An 18,094-nucleotide genomic window follows, 5' to 3' on the forward strand; every position below is an offset into this window, starting at 1 on the left:
CCTCACATGGCGTACAGACTTGTTGAACTCTAGATGTGGCTGCTGAAGGTCAACAAGTTGAAGTTGTTTCCATTTGTTGCATTAAACTGATTAAAAATGTAAAAGTTTAAATGTCGAAATTTGATCTTGTTTTCGGCCCCTTCGCCCATTTCAAAGTACAGAACACACACCTGCATCTGTGTGTGTGTGTGTTAGTGTGTGTGTAATTCAGGCCTCCCCCGGTGGGTCAGCACTACTTACTGTTCTGTACTTTCCTGGGAAAAGTCATGCGGAGTCCTTTCCTGAGAAACTATAGGAGGGCAAGGAAAACATTTGAAGGCGTGCATGTAGAAGAAAGTGTTAAGATCGAGGACAAGGAGCGGTGTCAGTACAGCACATTTGGGAGAGCTTCTCCTGACTCGGCCACACAGGGAAACATGTTTGGAAGTAGATTAGGGCTTTCTGTTTGCTCGCTGTGAAAGCTCAGCTTGTACGTGATACATTTTCTTATAAAGACTTATAAAATATGGATTCCGTTGCATTTGTTTGCTCGGTGAAGAAGGGATTAGCTAAGAAGAGGGAGTGCATAGTGCATGACTATTATTCAGAGGAAGTTGGCAGCAAGTTTGCAGAAATCCTCCCTGTGTCTGTTAGTATTTCATTATCGGAGGGTTGCACATAGAATCTCCTTAAAAGCCCCAAATACCTTCATTCAATATGCATTGAATTAAGGTATAAATGATGGAATGTGCGGGGTAGTTTGTATCTGAAGGAGACCACGTTTTAGTAATTACTGTGGTTGATGTTGGTCTCATCTTCCCAGCTTGTGTAAATGTGCAGCAGAGAGTCAGCTCGCACGTCCCGCCTGCTGCAATCTCTTTGTTTAGCCATAGTTTCCAAACTGTCAAGGTATCAAGTGACAAAGAAAAAGAAGATCATTCTTACACAGACAAAATCAAATGTGTTTGTCCACACTCCAGACTGGTAAGATGAAGACAGGAAATGGTTTTCTAGAGGAATGCCAGAAGTGAATAGAATCTCATCCTTCACTTCTCCTTGCCTGTCATTCCCCCTCCTCTCCGCAGCTCTGGCTGGAAGCCAGCGCTGTTGATGCCATATTTCTGCCTCTGTTTCTGCCAGTCTCTGTGTTTGAAGTGCATACATGAGAACAAGTACTTTATTCATCAAGTTTTTACGCCAGGTAGGGCTGCGGCTGACAAATATTTTCAGTGTCAAGTACGCCAAGTGTTTTCTCAACGTGATTGATTAATCGTTTAGTCTGTGAAACATCAGGGGAAAATAAAGAATATCCATCACTTTCCAAGGTGACAAATGTTTTGCTTTGGCCAACTAACAGTCCAAAATCCAAAGATATTCAGTTGTACTAAATTGCAACTGTGAGTTTGGCTTTGTTTGAACAGACTTCCATTGTTATTGTAACACAAGAAACACCATCAAATGTACACTCAATCATTTGAGCTCATGATATTTAGAAAGTTTCTGGCTATCGTAGTTAAATTAATGGTGAGCATTGTGAATGTGTAGTTAAATTTGGGAATATTCTTAATGACAATGCAAGTGGTCTGCATCAATTTCATTCTTTCATTCTTCTTCAGACAGTTTTCCTTTATACTGGTGTAACGCAGTGGTTCCCAGCTGGTCCAGCCACGGGGTCCAGATCTCTCCTTAGTTCAAGGTCCACACAGTGTGATACATTCTGCGTCATACTTGCATTTGGCCATGTTGACGATCTAGTTTGCCGTCTCTGTCAAGCGGCTGCCCAGCTTTTAGTCAGCACTTCAAAATAAAAGCTCTATGCTGAACATTTGCTGTTCTTAGAAATAAAATGTCACTTGCGGTCCATTCAGAATGGACCCATGACCCACTTTTGGACCCTGACCCAACAGTTGGGAACCACTGGTGTAAGGTACGACAGTAATACCTGCTCCAGTTGATCAAGGAAAGCAGTGAAGCAGTTGCTGTGTCTTGTCTGCTTGGTCATTTTTAGGGTTTTCATACTAACTTAGCCCCTTTTCACACACACACACACACACACACACACACACCCATCGTTAAGAAAGGGTTAACCTTAGCACAGGGGTTCATAGGATTCATACCGCACTTCCACTAACCTTGGGTTAAATGTCAGTTGGAACGCTTAACTCATGTTAATATTCTGAAATTGTATTGTTTGTTTAGCCTTGTTTCACACTGGCAACTTTTAGCCCATTGTTAAGTCAATTTTCAGGGGCTAACTCTGCTCCAGACTTGGGCCAACATGCCCTACGCCAGGTGTAGCAGGTTGCCTACTCATTCCCTAGGTGAAATTTGGTGTTCGCCCAATTGGTTGTTCCAGTGTTAAAGCTTTTTTAGCCTCAAGTTAACAGCTTTCTTAGCCTGAAGCTAAGGGCAGTGTGAAAAGCCAAACTGTTTGGCCAAGAGTGACTAATATCAGCTGTTAAAGATTGTACATTTGATACATGATGTTTTCATTGTGTGTGTTTCAGGAGTGTGGTTCCCCTGGTTGAAGACAGTGTGTTTCCAACAGCACCTTTCCACCCAGGACCTACTGTGATGCCATTGCGCCCATGAGGTAGCGTCAGGACCTACCGTCCCCTCATTACCACCCTTGGTCCATCCATTTCCCTCCCCTCTGTCCCTTCTTCCCTTGGACCCACCCAGCCATGGGCCAGAAGATCTCTGGCAGTATCAAGTCAGTGGATGTACGCGGGGAGCCCTCATATCGGCCCGTGCGCCGCGAACTACGGGGCCCGGATTTCTGTCGGCCCCCCAGGCTGGACTTATTGCTGGACATGCCTGCGGCCACCTCTGAGACCCAGCTTCGTCACGCCTGGAACCCTGATGACCGGTCACTCAATGTCTTTGTTAAGGAGGACGACAAGCTGACTTTTCATCGACATCCAGTGGCACAGAGCACAGACTGTATCCGTGGGAAGGTGGGATACACCAGGGGCCTCCACGTGTGGAGGATTCACTGGCCGGCCAGGCAGAGAGGCACCCACGCTGTCGTGGGCGTGGCCACTGCTGAAGCATCTTTACACTCAGTGGGCTACACAGCTCTGGTGGGCTCGGACTCTGAGTCCTGGGGCTGGGACCTGGGTCGGAACAGACTCTACCATGATGGAAAGAACCGGCCTGTTTCCACGTTGGCACCCACGTATCCGTGTTTCCTGGAGCCAGACGAGTCATTCGTGCTTCCAGACTCTCTGACAGTAATACTAGATATGGACGAAGGAACACTTAGCTTCATGGTAGACGGACAGTATCTGGGAGTAGCTTTTAGAGGGCTAAAAGGCAAGAGACTGTATCCCATCGTCAGCGCTGTGTGGGGGCACTGTGAAGTATCTATTCGCTATGTCAACGGACTAGATCGTAAGTGGCACAACACTGACACACACATGCACACGCTTGAAAAAGCCGGTCACTCTCAATGACAGGTGTTTGTGATAGAGTGTCATTAGAAAGGTTTCAAGCCAATCTCAAGGCTTGGTATTCGGGCAGAGCAGGACATGTTTGAATGGATCCATATTATTTACTGTGCTCTGCTGTGTGTTGTCCACTTCAGTCTTGCAGTGTGTTGCCCTCTGTAATCTCTAGTGTATTATTTCGCTTCATATGCAAGTGAAATTTAGGGTGTGAATGTGAAAAATGAAGATTGGCTCTGTCCTGACTTGAGCCGAAATGATAAATCAATTAGTTGTCAACTATTAAATTAGTCGGCAACTAATTTGATATCTGAACAATGTTTGGGTTGTGGAACAAATGGGACATCTGAGGACGTCATCTTGAGCTTTGGGAAGGACTTATGGATGATGTTTAGAGCAGTTCTGACACTCATGTTGGGAAAATGCATGATTTCACCAACCTCTCATGGTAATGAGTCTGCTGTCCCTTTTCTTTTCTCTGTTAGCAGAGAACAGTGTACAAAACATTCAGCTCTTTATTTTTAGCCAGCACAGATCGCTGCTTTCACTGGTTAAAGTGGCAAATGTCCATGGCAGCGGGTCATATCAGCTGTCACTAATTAATGTTAAATCTGTGATTAATTTGAAGGCAGGGAAAAACAAACTTGGCTGTAGTTGAGTTTGTTGCTCTCTGCAATTCAGTGCGTGAGTTAACTGAGTTTCTTTAGCTTTCATTTATATCATATGAATCATTTAAGTATTTCAAGGTCATAGTTTTGAATTAACATCAGTGTCTAGGCTTGGTATCCAATGTTAAAAGTACTCTAATCGAGATCGGGGCCAAGAAAACTTGATCAGACAGTTCCTACATGTCATATTTCTTTCAACTGTCTTCAACACCTGCTATTCCTTCCTCCTGTTTGTTGGCAGTGTTCAGTACTTGAGCAGTATGATTTATCAAAATGTGTTAAATAGCACCATTTATTACAGTAGCTTCCAAGGTCAAAGAGTTTTTATCCTCAGCAGGAAATGGTGCAGCTGATAGTCTCGGATGTCTTCCAAAGCAAGACAGAATTCTTTGCTTAGAGATATGTTTGATGTCAAAACGTATTAACCTTTTCAGCTTAATCCCTGTTTAAGTTGAGCGTACCCCCCATTCATTAGAACCTTTCATGCAGCTTTTAAAGATATGTTCATGCTCTGCTATGAGTGTAATAACTTGTATTACACCAGGTGCCAATAACTCACAGTCCTCTTTTACCTAGTCGTCTTTCAAGTATGAAGACTTGTGCTTGTTTTAGTTCTGCTATTTGGATTTGTGTCGGTGTAAAAATTTGGAGAGGTGGATGTTGAAGGTCATTTTTCACAGTGCGTAGATGTCGTGTTTATTAATGAAACTCCAGATAGGCTTATATTAGGGCTGGGTGATAACAACAACTATGTACGATATATCAATATATTTTCAAGCAAGCTATAAATTTAGACAACACCGTTTATATCGATATATGGTCAAGTTGCGTTACACAATGCATACCAGTGTGCAATCCTCCCCTCTCACACTCGCCACACAGCTCCGCCGCACTAATTAACTCACAAGTTCTCCAGCAACACTTTTTGGAGCTGTGGCCTGACATGCACCTCCTCAGAAATGTTGTGGCGACGCAGACCTCCTGTCTGTTTTTGTAAGCTGAAACCATTTCCCTCAGTGGAAACAAAACTTTTATTTACTTTAATATTTCACAGATAAGAAACAATAAATTGTGAAGACAATAAAGCCTCCACAAAAATAGCATTTTAAGTCTTGTGTGTGATTTATCCTGGCTTCATATGAGCAGAGGAAATATCCACTCGTCACTAGGCTAATTTATAGAATGTAAAATGCCATAGGCTTGTGCTAATAATGTTAGCATGTTATATTTGTTTGGAAAGCGTGTTTAGTATCGACAGTTGTTTTGTCAGTGAACCTTGTGAGTTGTAATGGAGATGAATTTTGTAACGTTACCTTTGTTAAATGTTGCTGTTGTCCCTGGCTTCATATGAGTAGAGGAAAAGTCGGCTAGCCACTAGGCTAATTTATACAATGTAAAATGCCATAGGCTTGTGCTAATAACATTAGCATGTTGTATTTGTGGGGAAAATGTGTCCAGATAAAAACAAGTGTTTGTCTGTGAATGCTGCGAGTTATAGTGACGCTGATTTGTGTGTATTTTAAATCAACTACACTTTACAGCACTTCACAGAAACCCCACTGCCAAATAGTGTTTTGGTGGTGTAACTGATGTGCAGCTGCATATTTTCAAACAGAGAGAAAAATCCCTGTTTATGCATTTTATTTTGATCAGTCTGTTTTTATAAAACTGCTTGTGACATCTCAAATGTGGCTCTGACTTGCAACTGAAAACATGTTGCCCATTTCGTAGAAAATACTGAGATATATATTGCGTAATGCAAGTCAGCCTATAAATACTGTAATATAGAGATATGAATTTTTGTCTATATCGCCCAGCCCAAGCTTAAATTTGAACCTGCTTATCAATGCTGTAAAGGCCCAGGGTCAGATTTGTGCTATAACTCGGGAGGCCAGTGATAAAACCCAGGGTAGGACGAGAGGAGAGTGAAGGAGGAAGAGAAACAGGAAAAGAACGATGTGTATTCACTCATCAGTTATTGGCTCTGACCAGTCATGCGTGTCTAGTTGTATGACAATGTGCAATTGTTTTGAAGATAGACAGAGAGCGGAGTCTGAGTCAGGGAGCTGAGTCATTTTGGCAGCCGTCACTTAACTCCTCACCCTCTGCAGGAGACATAGTCGTACACTCCCTAGTGTGGCTGAAATGGTGCCTTTACCGTATAACATGTATGAAATATGAGGGATTTTTAATGTCATAAACGTCCTGAAAGACTACTGGTGTGGATAACTTCCAAACACTTATACCTGGTCTTGGCTCTGCAGAAATGTACAGGATTAAGGGGTTAAGGCAAGACAGGAAGGCTTTATTTGCAGATTTGACAGTTTCCTTTAGAGAGGATAGATATGCTGTGCACAATTCAGAATGCACTGATCTATAAAAAGCCCACAATGAAAGGGACTGCTGCTTTGTTTACCAATAGGAAGCAGCTTAAGCATCCTCTGTGTACTATTTCTAGTCTGCCTCCCTCTATCGCTCTTTAGCACTCTCTCAGACATTCTTCCTCAAACTCTCTCAGACTCTAAACTGCATCCAGCTCTCTGATGCAGAGGGAATATCAGTTTCACCACTGTCCTGAAGTAACCATTAAGATCAGTGTGTGTGTGTCAGCTTGTCTTTCTTGATGTTTCTCTCTGTTGCATGTCATCATTCAAACTAGTAGAGTCATCTCCATCACGTCTGCCCCCCAGATTGTGTAATAGACCTCAGTCCTCCCTCCCGCTCCAGCCCGCATGTTGCACAAAGAGCCAAAGCGGGCTGGGGGCGTTGCCGACAGCGAGCCACGGACACCATGTCCGTGGCTGCGAGCCATGTGTGTGCGTGCGTGTGTGTGCTGGCGGACTGCAGCCAGTAGAGGAGGAATTCTGGAAGATGTCCCAGTGTGTCTCTGAGCTCAGCGTCTGGCCTTGCATAGTGGGAACTGCCGGGTTAGGTGTGTGTATATCTGTTAAGCAGCTTACGTGAACATAATGTAGACTGGCCCATATTTGTGCTTCATGAAAATATGTCTCTGTGCAAAATCTGTCGTGTGTTTGGAAGATCATCAGTACTGCCTGTGGTTTATGGAAATGGTCTCACTGTTTTAGTTCTAGTGTTCGACAAAGCTAGAATGAAAAATATGTTCTTGAATTACCATATTTTGGAGGCATTTGCAATAAATTAACATGAAAGTGTCCTTTCATTCATTTAAAATTGCTTCAAGGACTATTTTTAGTTTAGTTTGAGTAAATTACTTCATCTGTAAGTGGAAAACGAGCTGCAGATAATTCTGAGACTCAACATCCTCTGTACAGCTCGCATTGTTTTCTCAGCTCATTGTTTTGGATCCAGTTTAATTTCAAAGCGGCTGTATGCTACCTGCCCAGTGCAAACTCCGGGTTAGTCAAGGACATGGCTTAGTGGTTAACAGATTTTAAGAAAGAAATAACCGCCACATATTTTCCAAACTAAACTGGTGCTTAAATTTCAGTGAATCTTACTTTGTCATACAGCAGGTGGTTAGAAAGAGGACTCCAAAGTGATGCCCACATTGTGCCAAATGTGTCGGGGAGTTGTTTTCTTAAAGGGAAGTTCCACTGATTTTATGCATCAAAGTCTGTTTACAGGTCTGGGGGAGCGCTGCTGCATATGTGAAGAAAGTTGTACAAAGCTTTTTGTGTCTCATGAGAGAGCTGTGTGAAGTTTGATAAATAGCCTCCAGTAATGTCACTTGTTGACAAAAAGCTGGGGGTGGGGAGTGAGAAACGAGGGAGCTCACCAGACAGCATACACACCCAAATCTTTGACCCAGCTGTCGGTGACTGAGTTGCATTGTGGGTATTTTAGGAGGCAGGTTTTTTCGATGAGGAGGAAGAATGTGTGAAATTAAAAGATGATATCTCTGGTTTTGCTGCTGTGATTTTGATTTGTGATGATTGCTCATAGCAGTGAATTTTATTTGTTGCCTTTTTTAACCCCCTATATACCAGAAACAGAGCTGGGTGCCTCTAGGGAAAAGATTGACACAGCTCAGTATCGGGATATTTTTGCGTGCCCATATCTTATCAATATGCAACACCAAGTAGCGATTTTTCTAATTATATAAATGCTTAATGTTACAAATACAAATTAAACGTTTTGTAGCTCACTAGAATAATAAAATCAATTGCTTTTTCAGTCCACTAAATACAATTTGCTGCAATAAAAATGACAGAAGTGAGATAGACAAACTGAAAACTTTTAATGTTACTGATAAATAATAATAATAATAATGCATTTTATTTATAGGCGCCTTTCAAGACACTCAAGGTCACCCTTAAGGCAAAGATATGTAACCGCAGATTAGAGCTTAGATTGGGCCCAAAACATCCAACCCGACCCCATCCGAGCCCGTGCATGTTCTGTCCGAGCCCGGCCTGGCCTGTCCCTTAACTGTAATTATGAGCCTGAGCGCGGTTTAAACCCGACATGTTTTTTAAGGATACGAACGTGGACATTGAAGGCTGATTCTTGTCTTTCTTTCCATGGCAAGCCTTCGTCATGTGCCTCTTCAGTGTCGAGGTCCCCGTCTTTTTGCTGTCATATACCAGTATCGTGCTGCACACTCGACGAAGCCGCCACACACATTGTCACCGTCAACAACTCACATGTGTGCGGCCAGTGGCGCCGTCAAGGGGGGGCCTCGTCTTGTGTAAAATCTATTTGCAGATATTAAGGAAATGGCACCCACCAGTGAAAACCGTTTTTGGCACTTTGTGTCCTATAGATGGTGCATCATCATCAAGTCCTCATCAACATGAATACAGCATGGATCAGTGGCCACGTGAATGTATTAACATCTGCGGGATATAGATGTGCAGATGATGAAAAATGCTGACAGATATTTTTGATAAAGATGTTTCTTTAATTTCCAAAAAAGAAAAAAAGGGGGTGCCATAGTTGGTTACACTCAACAACATCACTGTAAATGGACAAAGAGCAAAGCTGGTAACTTCCATACCTTTTTATCCCTTTGGCTTCCTGTACAATGTCTGTGCAGTTAGTGCAGTCACACATCTCTGATTCTCATATGTTGATGCCCTGGAAGTGCATGAATAGCTTCATCAGTCTGTTTTAATGCTGGATTAATGAAGCTTGGAGAAGACGAAACAGAGTTTGCTAATAGAAACTGCTAATGATGCTGACTTATGAGCCTGAACTCACATCAGTCACTTGTTGTTGTTTATTTCTTCTCCTCTTGCTTTATTGTAGACATCAGAGATGATTGACTACTGATACATCAGCCAACATGATGTCATTTTTCTCATACATTCACTGCTGTCGAGTACAATGTATATGAGATCAGTTGAGTTGGGGATCTTGAGTGTTCAAAGGGCTTGTGACAGTATACACACGAGAGATGGGTGTATGATATCAGGCATAAGGCACATCTACACGTTGTGATAAAGGGAAGAATGAAAGCATCAATATGTATGCTTGGAGATGGCGGCACCTCCCTATTCCCAGATCCTGCTTTTGTGCATCTTCCTATAGCGACTCAGAGAGGATTCACTTTTTGTTCACTTTCTGGGTTCTTGCTCTTTCACTTGTCTTGTAGTCTATTCACGTTCTTTTTTCCCCTTCCTTCTCCCTCCTGTTTAGACTCTTTTATTCTCCATCTCTTACTCCCTGGGAAGTGAGAAGAGATAAGTGTCCTTATACTTTTCTCTCTTGTCTGTATTGTCCCGTAATACCCTGCATTAATGCAGTTTTCTCATCCTCCCTGCGTTTCAGTGAACACTTTAGTCCTTATGCCCTCGGTCCCAGAGACACTTGAAAGCCAACTCTTCTGAGACATGATTGTTATCAGTTTTCATACCTCTGACTTTCTAATGTCTCTTAAAAAAAAACACGGAGGTCACTGGATCCTGCCGTCCTCATCCCTCTATTCCTGGAAAGCCATCTTTCAAAGAGCCGGTTTCCACCTGATATTAACATGCGTCATAGCTGATCCGATAACAACTGGGCAGCTCTAAGTCTAACTGTTAACACCTGGTAATAAAATGCTTCTCCAGATGTGTCCACTTGTGATTGGATCTCACTTCCTTGCTCTATATGCAAATTAACAAATACATCATTTCCACTTTGAAAGGCCAAATACATTGTTGTTTTTAATCGGCGAGAGGTTTGTCATACTACACACTCAAGCACCTCCTCAGATGTGTAACTACACAATGCGGCAACGCAGACCTCCTGTCTGTTTCTGTAAGCTGAAACCATTTCCCTCAGTGGAAACAAAGCTTTTATTTACTTTAATTTCACAGATAAGAAACAATAAATTGTAATGTTAGCATGTTATATTTGTTTGGAAAACGTGTTTAGTATAAAACAGTTGTTTAGTCAGTGAACCTTGTGAGTTGTAATGGAGCCAAATTATGTAACGTTACCTTTGTTAAGTGTTGCTGTTGTCCCTGGTTTTATATGAGTAGAGGAAAAGTTGGCTAGCCTCCAGGCTAATTTATACTATGTAAAATGCCATAGGCTTGTGCTAAAAACATTAGCATGTTGTATTTGTGGGGAAAATGTGTCCAGATAAAGACAAGTGTTTGTCTGTGAATGCTGTGAGTTATAGTGAAGCTGATTTGTGTACTTGAGTTTGAAGTCGTCACTATTAAGCCATGTTTACTGTGTGTTTAATGTGTGTTTTGAATCAACTAAACTTTCCAGCACTTCACAGAAACCTCACCACCGACTAGTTTTTTTGAAGGTGTAACTGCAGAGTGACACAGACACACGACAACAGCGTTGGCCACGTTCGCAGGCTATGGCGTAGGCTCTGCATAGTAGTGACGCACAAATATAAATCCTGCCTCACTGATGAGCAGAGTTGGATACTGTTCACATTTGAACCTATACTGGTACCGCTACACGGAATTAACTAATGGTACCCAGCAGTACCTTTCTCAGGTACTTTACTTTCTCTGTAATAACAAAAATTTTAAAAACACGCTGCAGAGGTAACATAGCAGACTAAATAGCAGTTCTGCTCCTCTGCTTTTTCTAATCACACATAGAGCTCATCTTTTGTCTCTGTCTGTCTGCTTGTTTGTGTGTCTGCTTGTCTCGCAGTTATTCCAGGTTATTACTAAAATAATATAGCAGGGTTTCCCACACATTTATTTGTGGCAGCCTGCCACAGTTAAAACACCTGATGCCACATTTGGATTTTCTATTTTTGAGCTGGTACATTCATTAGGTGTGCTGTTGGAATATACTGCATATACCCTTTGGTTATTTATTGCTCCATAGTCTCGCAGTGCAGGATGTACTCTGGGCACAGATGGTGCAGAAGAAAGTCAGGCACACTGAAAGTTAAAGTTAACTGGTCATTGCGCTGGGTCTAAAAGTTTACATTCACTTACAAACAGCTGTTTCTCTCATCCGTCAGTCTGATGTGATCAGCTCTGATCGGATCGACTGATCAGTTATCTACCCCGCAACACAACTCCACAAACTGCTGCTGAGAGAAAAAATAACTCAGAGTATGCATTGTGTTTACTGACCTGCAAAAACCTCTGAACTTAGAGAGGGGACACAGGCTGATACACAAGGACACCCAGGCCAAGCTGGTGTGAGTTTGTAGGGACTGTCAAACAGCTGTTGCTGTGTTAAATCGTGCTAACAGGGCAGACGTTGAACTGACCCTTCACCGGGAGGAGAGCAGCTCAGGAGACTGTCCTTCAGTGCTGCGTCTACAGGCCAGGAGTCGATTAGTAAGGGCACCAGCTGAGTAGACGGTCCTCGAGTGTGTCCCAGGACACATGAGCGTACACACTGTCTAATAATGTGGCCATATGTGACCCAGATCACCTCTGAATGTGGTCTGAGCGATCGGATATGAACACGCATTGAGGATGCATTGGATGCATTCACACGTGTACTTGGAGCCATCCACTTAATGATCAAATCACCCAACATGCATGTTGATACCAGGTGTGAACAGGGCTAAAATTTCTCTCCACCACAACAGCCTAATGACACCACAGAGGCCAGGCCAGCCAAGTGTCATCAAGCTGATCCAACCTCCGAGAGGAGGAAGCATTTCACACACACTACTGACATGCCTGCCCTCCCCTTTTGCAAATGAACCCTATTTGACTCCAACTCATTGTGTTTCATCTCCTCCCTCCTGCTCTTCCTGCTACTGTCTTCCTTTTTATTCCCTCCTCATCCCTTTCAACACTAATCCTTCCTTTTAGTGTTTACGCACCAATTGTGGTGGCAGGTTGCTGTGGAAACAGTTAAGCTGACTTTTTGGCGGATAGGTGGGTGGTTAATTGTTGACCAGGCAGCTTGCTCACTAGTTTGTTGGCTAAGGGCTTGCCCTATGCAAATGGGATGTCTTCTCTCTGCCTGTCTGCAGGTCAGAGTTGTTAGCATTATCCGCAGCACAGATACAAGCTGTAACTTGAGCTTAGGCCTTGAATAAATTAAGGTTGAATTTGTAAAAGTCTTTACAGAATGGAGTGGTTGATGACATTTATTTTACATCAGTGGCTAAAAGGCAACACTGTGATTGGACTCAAGGGCCCTGTTCTTCATATGTGGATACATGAGTTAGCTTGATTTGACCCGTGTCTGTGTTTCTCAGGTCTTCTAGTTGGCTTGAAGTTATTTGTCGCTGTTATAGCAACAAGTCCTTAAGCCCAAACCTGCAGAAAAGAAGGCGTATTTACACTTATTTTTAGATACAAATCATTCCTTCTTTTCTTAGAGGTATGATAAAAAAAAATGCCAACGTGACTGTGATTAGGCAACCTGGAAACCGTTACAGTATTTTCATGTGGTCATTGCATCTTTCAGACATGCAGCCCTTCAGTTCATGTGATGGTAATCGAACGTGTCTGTCTCATGCACCCTCGTTGCTTTAATGTTCGGGGGCTTTCACACCTGCCCTGTTTGGTTCGGTTCATTCAAACCCAAGTTCATTTGCCCCTTAAGTGCAGTTTGTTTGGGCAGGTGTGAACACAGCAATCACACTCAGGTGCACACCTTAACAACCGGACCGAGATCTTCTTGAAGAGGTGGTCTCGGTTCGGCTGCAAAAGAACTCTGGTGCGGTTCATTTGTGGTGAGAAGGTGTTCCGACCTGGATGTGAACCAACTGCAGTCACATGACACATTGTTTGGGTTAAACATGAGCATGTTACAGTCCTGGAGGATTATTAATGTGCACCTCCTCCTGTACTGCCTTAATATGCACATTCAGCACATCCAATGCATCAAAACATTGTTTTCTAGTTGGAGCCGCGCCTCGTTTTCAAACTGTATGGTTTGACTAAAATGAACAATGACAGCAATATAGTCCACGATGAGCAGCGCTAAAATCAACCTGCGTAGTTGTCCCTCCATTGTGACATTAGAAAGTGTCACATTTATCTTGCAAGTGTACTCTTCTTCAACGTTTGCTTTACTTCCTGGATTTTTCCCACATGGAAATTCTGACCAATCAAGAGCAGCTTTCTCACACAAGGCATTTGATCTGGTCCGCTTGTAAAAGCTGCCGTGAGACCACGAACCAACTCTAGGCAATTCGGACCAAAGCAAGAAGACTCCAGGTCTGAAAGCATCCTTAAAGTTAATCTCACTAGGTTTGACTTAGTACCATTTCTCTATCACTTTTAGCATGACTCAAGTGTTAGTTGAATGCAGTCAGATTAGCATGAAGACTGCAGCAGCACAAGGTGATATATGCCAAGACAAATGTGCATCTTGTCCTTCTAAAATCATGTCAAGTAATTTATCACCTCAACCATCAAGTTGCTTAGAAGATCAGTTTCAGATCAGGTCTGTGATCGGGACACAAGCAGTTAAGAAACCCTCTTACAACCCTGGTAATAACTTGACCAACAATATCTTCCTTTATTTCCAATCTTCATTCAGCCAACTGTATGCATGAGTAAGTATCTGGCAACACTTTACATACAGCTGGTGAGCAAAGAGGAATTAAACCACAGTCCCATATTAACACCCTATCATTCAGTGCTTCTACTGTTGGGTATTGAGCTCTCTCTCTAATAAGGTTAAATGATGAAACTGATGTGAAAATGTATGAGTGGATTCACTGTGAGGGGAGGTGGCAGGCATCCATCACACTCACAGCAGTCATTAAGGTTTCAACAGCAAAATAGCTTTTTCAATCCATCAGTGATGCAGCCTGTGAGAGAACAGAGCAGTCTTCTTCCTCTCCATCATAATGTTTGTAACTCACCACTGTTCTCTCTCCTGTTCTCTCTCGTGTGCCAAATGTCTCAGAATATTTGTCAGTTTTAGATGATGTTATCTTGAGTAACTGTACTCTTATTTTGAAATAAAGGCAGCATGGTAGAGTGTTGAAACCACAATCAGCACTTACATGAGCTGATCATACCATTGCACTTATGACGTCCAGTAGGTTTGTAGAGAAGCACAGCAGCATGCACTGGGGCAGTAGACTCACGGACATATGTCTCATGTTATCTGTCTTTCAGCATGAGTGTGGTTGTATGCATTATTCATGTGGTTCTCCTTAATGCAGCTGCTGTTGTAGTATTGATTGTAAACCTTGAACAAGAAGTGACCTCACGTCTGTTCTCCGCCTTGTTTCTTCAAAATTGAGAATTTTTCCCAATAACAACATCCAACCCTGGAAAAATGTTCCACCTATGAATTCTGCCAAAGTAGCTGTAACCTACAGCCGATTTTAATTCGATGTCCAATCTGCAGCAAATTGTTTGTACTGTACAGTGAACTTATGATGCAAGTACAGCTAATGAATTAAGTCTAAATGCAAACCACTGTCATCATGCCATAGTTGAGTGCCATGTTGTCTCCTACGTTTGGTACTGTTGGGTGGCTCTTGTCACAATTTTTCATTGTTCCTCAAAGAAAATGAGTCATTTGTATCTAGAAAGTAAGTTCATAAGAGGTTAACAGGAAGTAATGTTCGCGATTCAGCTAATTATGATTACATCAGCACTTATTCATACTTTTTGCTCTGACAGCAGCTCCAGAGGCCTGTACTACAAAGCTAGTTTAACTTACTCAGGATATCTTTCCGTTATCAGGTTTGACTAACCCTAACATTAGCCGTCTCGATACCTGGTACTACAAAGCTGGTTAGCAGCTAGTTCAGTCAACTCTGGGTTTTCCTATCCAGCCACGAGTGCGCTCATGTAAAAGAGGTGGGGGTGTTAAAGGGATAGTGCACCCAAAAATGAAAATTCACCCATATGCTGAGGGAGGCTCAGGTGAAGTTTTAGAGTGCTCACAACACTTGCAGAGATCCAAGGGGAGAGTGGGTAGCAACACAACTCCACCTAATGCAGGCTGACAGCGCCCCAGATTAAAACGTCCAAAAGACACATAATTGAAACCACAAAATATCTCCATACTGCTCATCTGTAGTCACTACGAACGAGCAGTATGGAGATATTTTGTTTTTGGACGTTTTAATCTGGGGCGCCGTAAGCCTCCATTAGGTGGAGTTGTGCTGCTACCCACTCTCCCCTTGGATCTCTGCAAGTGTTGTGAGGACTCTAAAACTTAACCTGAGTCTCCATCGGCATATGGGTGAGTAGATAATGGCTGAATTTTCATTTTTGGGTGCACTATCCCTTTAAGAGCGATATGCTCAGAACCATGGCTGAAGCAGGCTGCTTCATATCAAATGAGATGAAACCGTACTGAAAGTGTCTGCGACTGGGAGCCCTGAAACAATGAAATGATTATACTGACCTATAAAAACATATAGACTCCTCTTTTGTACCTGAAACTCAGGGCCTCTGTCCATGGGTACTTTTTTTCTCCATTGATGTGATTGGTCAGAGGTCGGGGTGTTGACAGGCTGTGAACCGATACTCTGAACATAATCTGCTCCAGAGCAGGTGATTTCTACCACAGTGATTTATCCCGGTAAAAAGAGAGCCAGCTTACCCCTTAAGTTACCTCGTTAACTCCAAATCCTAACTCATAGTACAGGCCTCTGATCATTCTGAAGCCAACTTTCAAGACTGAAAAATCCTTGCTTTTATTTGAACACTAATCACATGGAGCTAACTCAGTTATTGATCTTTAGGAGAACAGGATGACAGGATGAACACACAGATAATGCCAACTAGCAGGAACATCTTGTTTATATGATAAGCATTTTACTTCCAGTAAAGTTTGTCAGTAGAGATGTGATGTTACACCTGTTCTCTGTCACGACGGCCACTCCAACAGTCTTTGTCCTTGTCTTGACTCATTTGTTTGTATTTATATTCAATGAGAGCCCTCTGTTGTTTGAACAAGGCTGATGATGCATCAGTTTCCGTCAGAATTACAAACATTTTGACCCCGTTGAACCTTTTCTAGACAGATAGGTTTGGTTTTGGAACAGTGGTGATAAAAATCAGTGCAAGCTGACAGAATAATTAAATGAAAAATGACTGGTATATTGTTGGCACGGTTTTAGGTTTTTCCATCTTATTTTTTAGCCCACTTGAATTTATTCCTTGTGTTCTGTTACTGTGTAAACAAAGCTCTCCTGGCATCTTTTCTCCTCACTTCATGCTCCAAAACTAGTCCGTGAACACAAGTCTTAAAGTTCTCTTTTCTAACAACACACCAAACACAGCCAAACTACAGTTGGAGGTTGTTTTTTTTTCCAACCACTCAGTAGTTGAGTATTACTTGGTTTAGGGGGAAATAAGAATAATGATAAGAATATGGTGGTTGCTATAAATGACGCTGTATATGCATAGTAAGTGCTATTGCTACAGCTGGTGTGTTTGTGTGTGCACATGGTCGTTAAGTGGTGTGTTGTGTGTGCAGTACATGCAGGTATTCCAGTGGTCCTCTTTATAATCATGTCTCCGTAGCCTCTAATTCCCAAGCAGAGTGTGAGAGCAGCAGCAGGAGGAGCATCGGCCAAATTGATGGCAGTCCAGGCTTCTGTCTGGAACTCACTAGCTCGGCAGTGCGAAGTAATAGGAAGTCAGATATCGTCAGTGGAAGGAATCACTAGTTCAGTGAGCAATTGGTTTCCGCTCTGAGCAGACGATTCAATTTGGACACCTGCGTTTCCAATCACGTATAGAGCGACGGTTTGCTGTGTTGCGTCCTCCCTGCTGCTCGCCTCACTTTTCTGCTCCAATTTCCTTTTTTTTAAATTCACATACGTCATTGATCTAATTCTGTCCATCCCTAAATATATTCCTCCCTTTTTTCCCCTTTGACCCATCGGTGAGAGGAGACTGGAGATGTGTCCGCACCTTAAGGGCTGTGAATGTAAGACACATACAGCCGTCATCTTAAAACTAGGTCAGACAGCCCCAACAGTTTTATGCTAATCTATTAGATAAGCATGGCTGGGAGTCGGCACCCTTGCCTGTTACCTAGGTACATCTCTCGTAATGAAGGGAATGCAGGAGGAAGGGGGTGGAGTTAAATCAACAGTAAATTGGAACACTCACCAAAAGAGATGGACCTGTCTTACCCTTTATTTCTAAGTAGGACATAACTGGGCCGTGTTGTCTCTCATAGTGAGCTGATGTATATGCTGTGCACACATACCCACATAAATCCACTGGAGAGTGGAGTAAACTGAGAGGAAGTATCACCGGTCGTGTATTGGCCGTCTCACCTCAGTGAGGACAGACTAAATGACGCGCCGCCGTTCTTTCTCCTTCCTCCACTTTGTTCTCGATTAAGTGTTAGGTAGGTGTGCGCGCCTGCCAGCCCGCGGGCTTCTGTAGTCCAACGGTGCATCAGGCGCTCAGTCGTCCTTAACCACACTTTCCCACACTCCATCTCCTCCTTAGTGTGCCATGAATCTGTCAGAAACTAGTCTCTGGCTATTACAAAAAAAAGAGACTTGAGTGCTTGAGAGGAAAGGGAGAGTGCAGAGATGGACAGTTACACGACCGATCGGAGTGTGGAGGGAAGATGAAGAACGAGCCGAGAGCTCCACAGTTCACTTCTGGTTAACTGAGATGCCTCCAGCTAATTAGCGTGGAGTAATTA

At 42.9% G+C, this 18,094-nt stretch overlaps 1 protein-coding gene across 3 annotated transcripts in view; it reads left to right on the forward strand.

The window, feature by feature from the left end:
* The window catches only part of LOC126397966 (SPRY domain-containing SOCS box protein 4-like), a 73,306-nt gene that overhangs the window by 46,149 nt on the left and 9,063 nt on the right, over positions 1-18,094 (forward strand). For all 3 annotated transcript variants that reach the window (XM_050057096.1, XM_050057108.1, XM_050057099.1), the window contains one exon: positions 2,487-3,372. In XM_050057096.1, the coding sequence (XP_049913053.1) occupies positions 2,664-3,372 (709 nt within the window). In that variant the 5' untranslated portion in view covers positions 2,487-2,663. The remainder of the gene's footprint in view (positions 1-2,486; positions 3,373-18,094) is intronic.

The sequence above is a fragment of the Epinephelus moara genome, chromosome 2 (genome assembly GCF_006386435.1).
Source record: "Epinephelus moara isolate mb chromosome 2, YSFRI_EMoa_1.0, whole genome shotgun sequence".
In the NCBI taxonomy this organism is placed as follows: Eukaryota; Metazoa; Chordata; class Actinopteri; order Perciformes; family Serranidae; genus Epinephelus; species Epinephelus moara.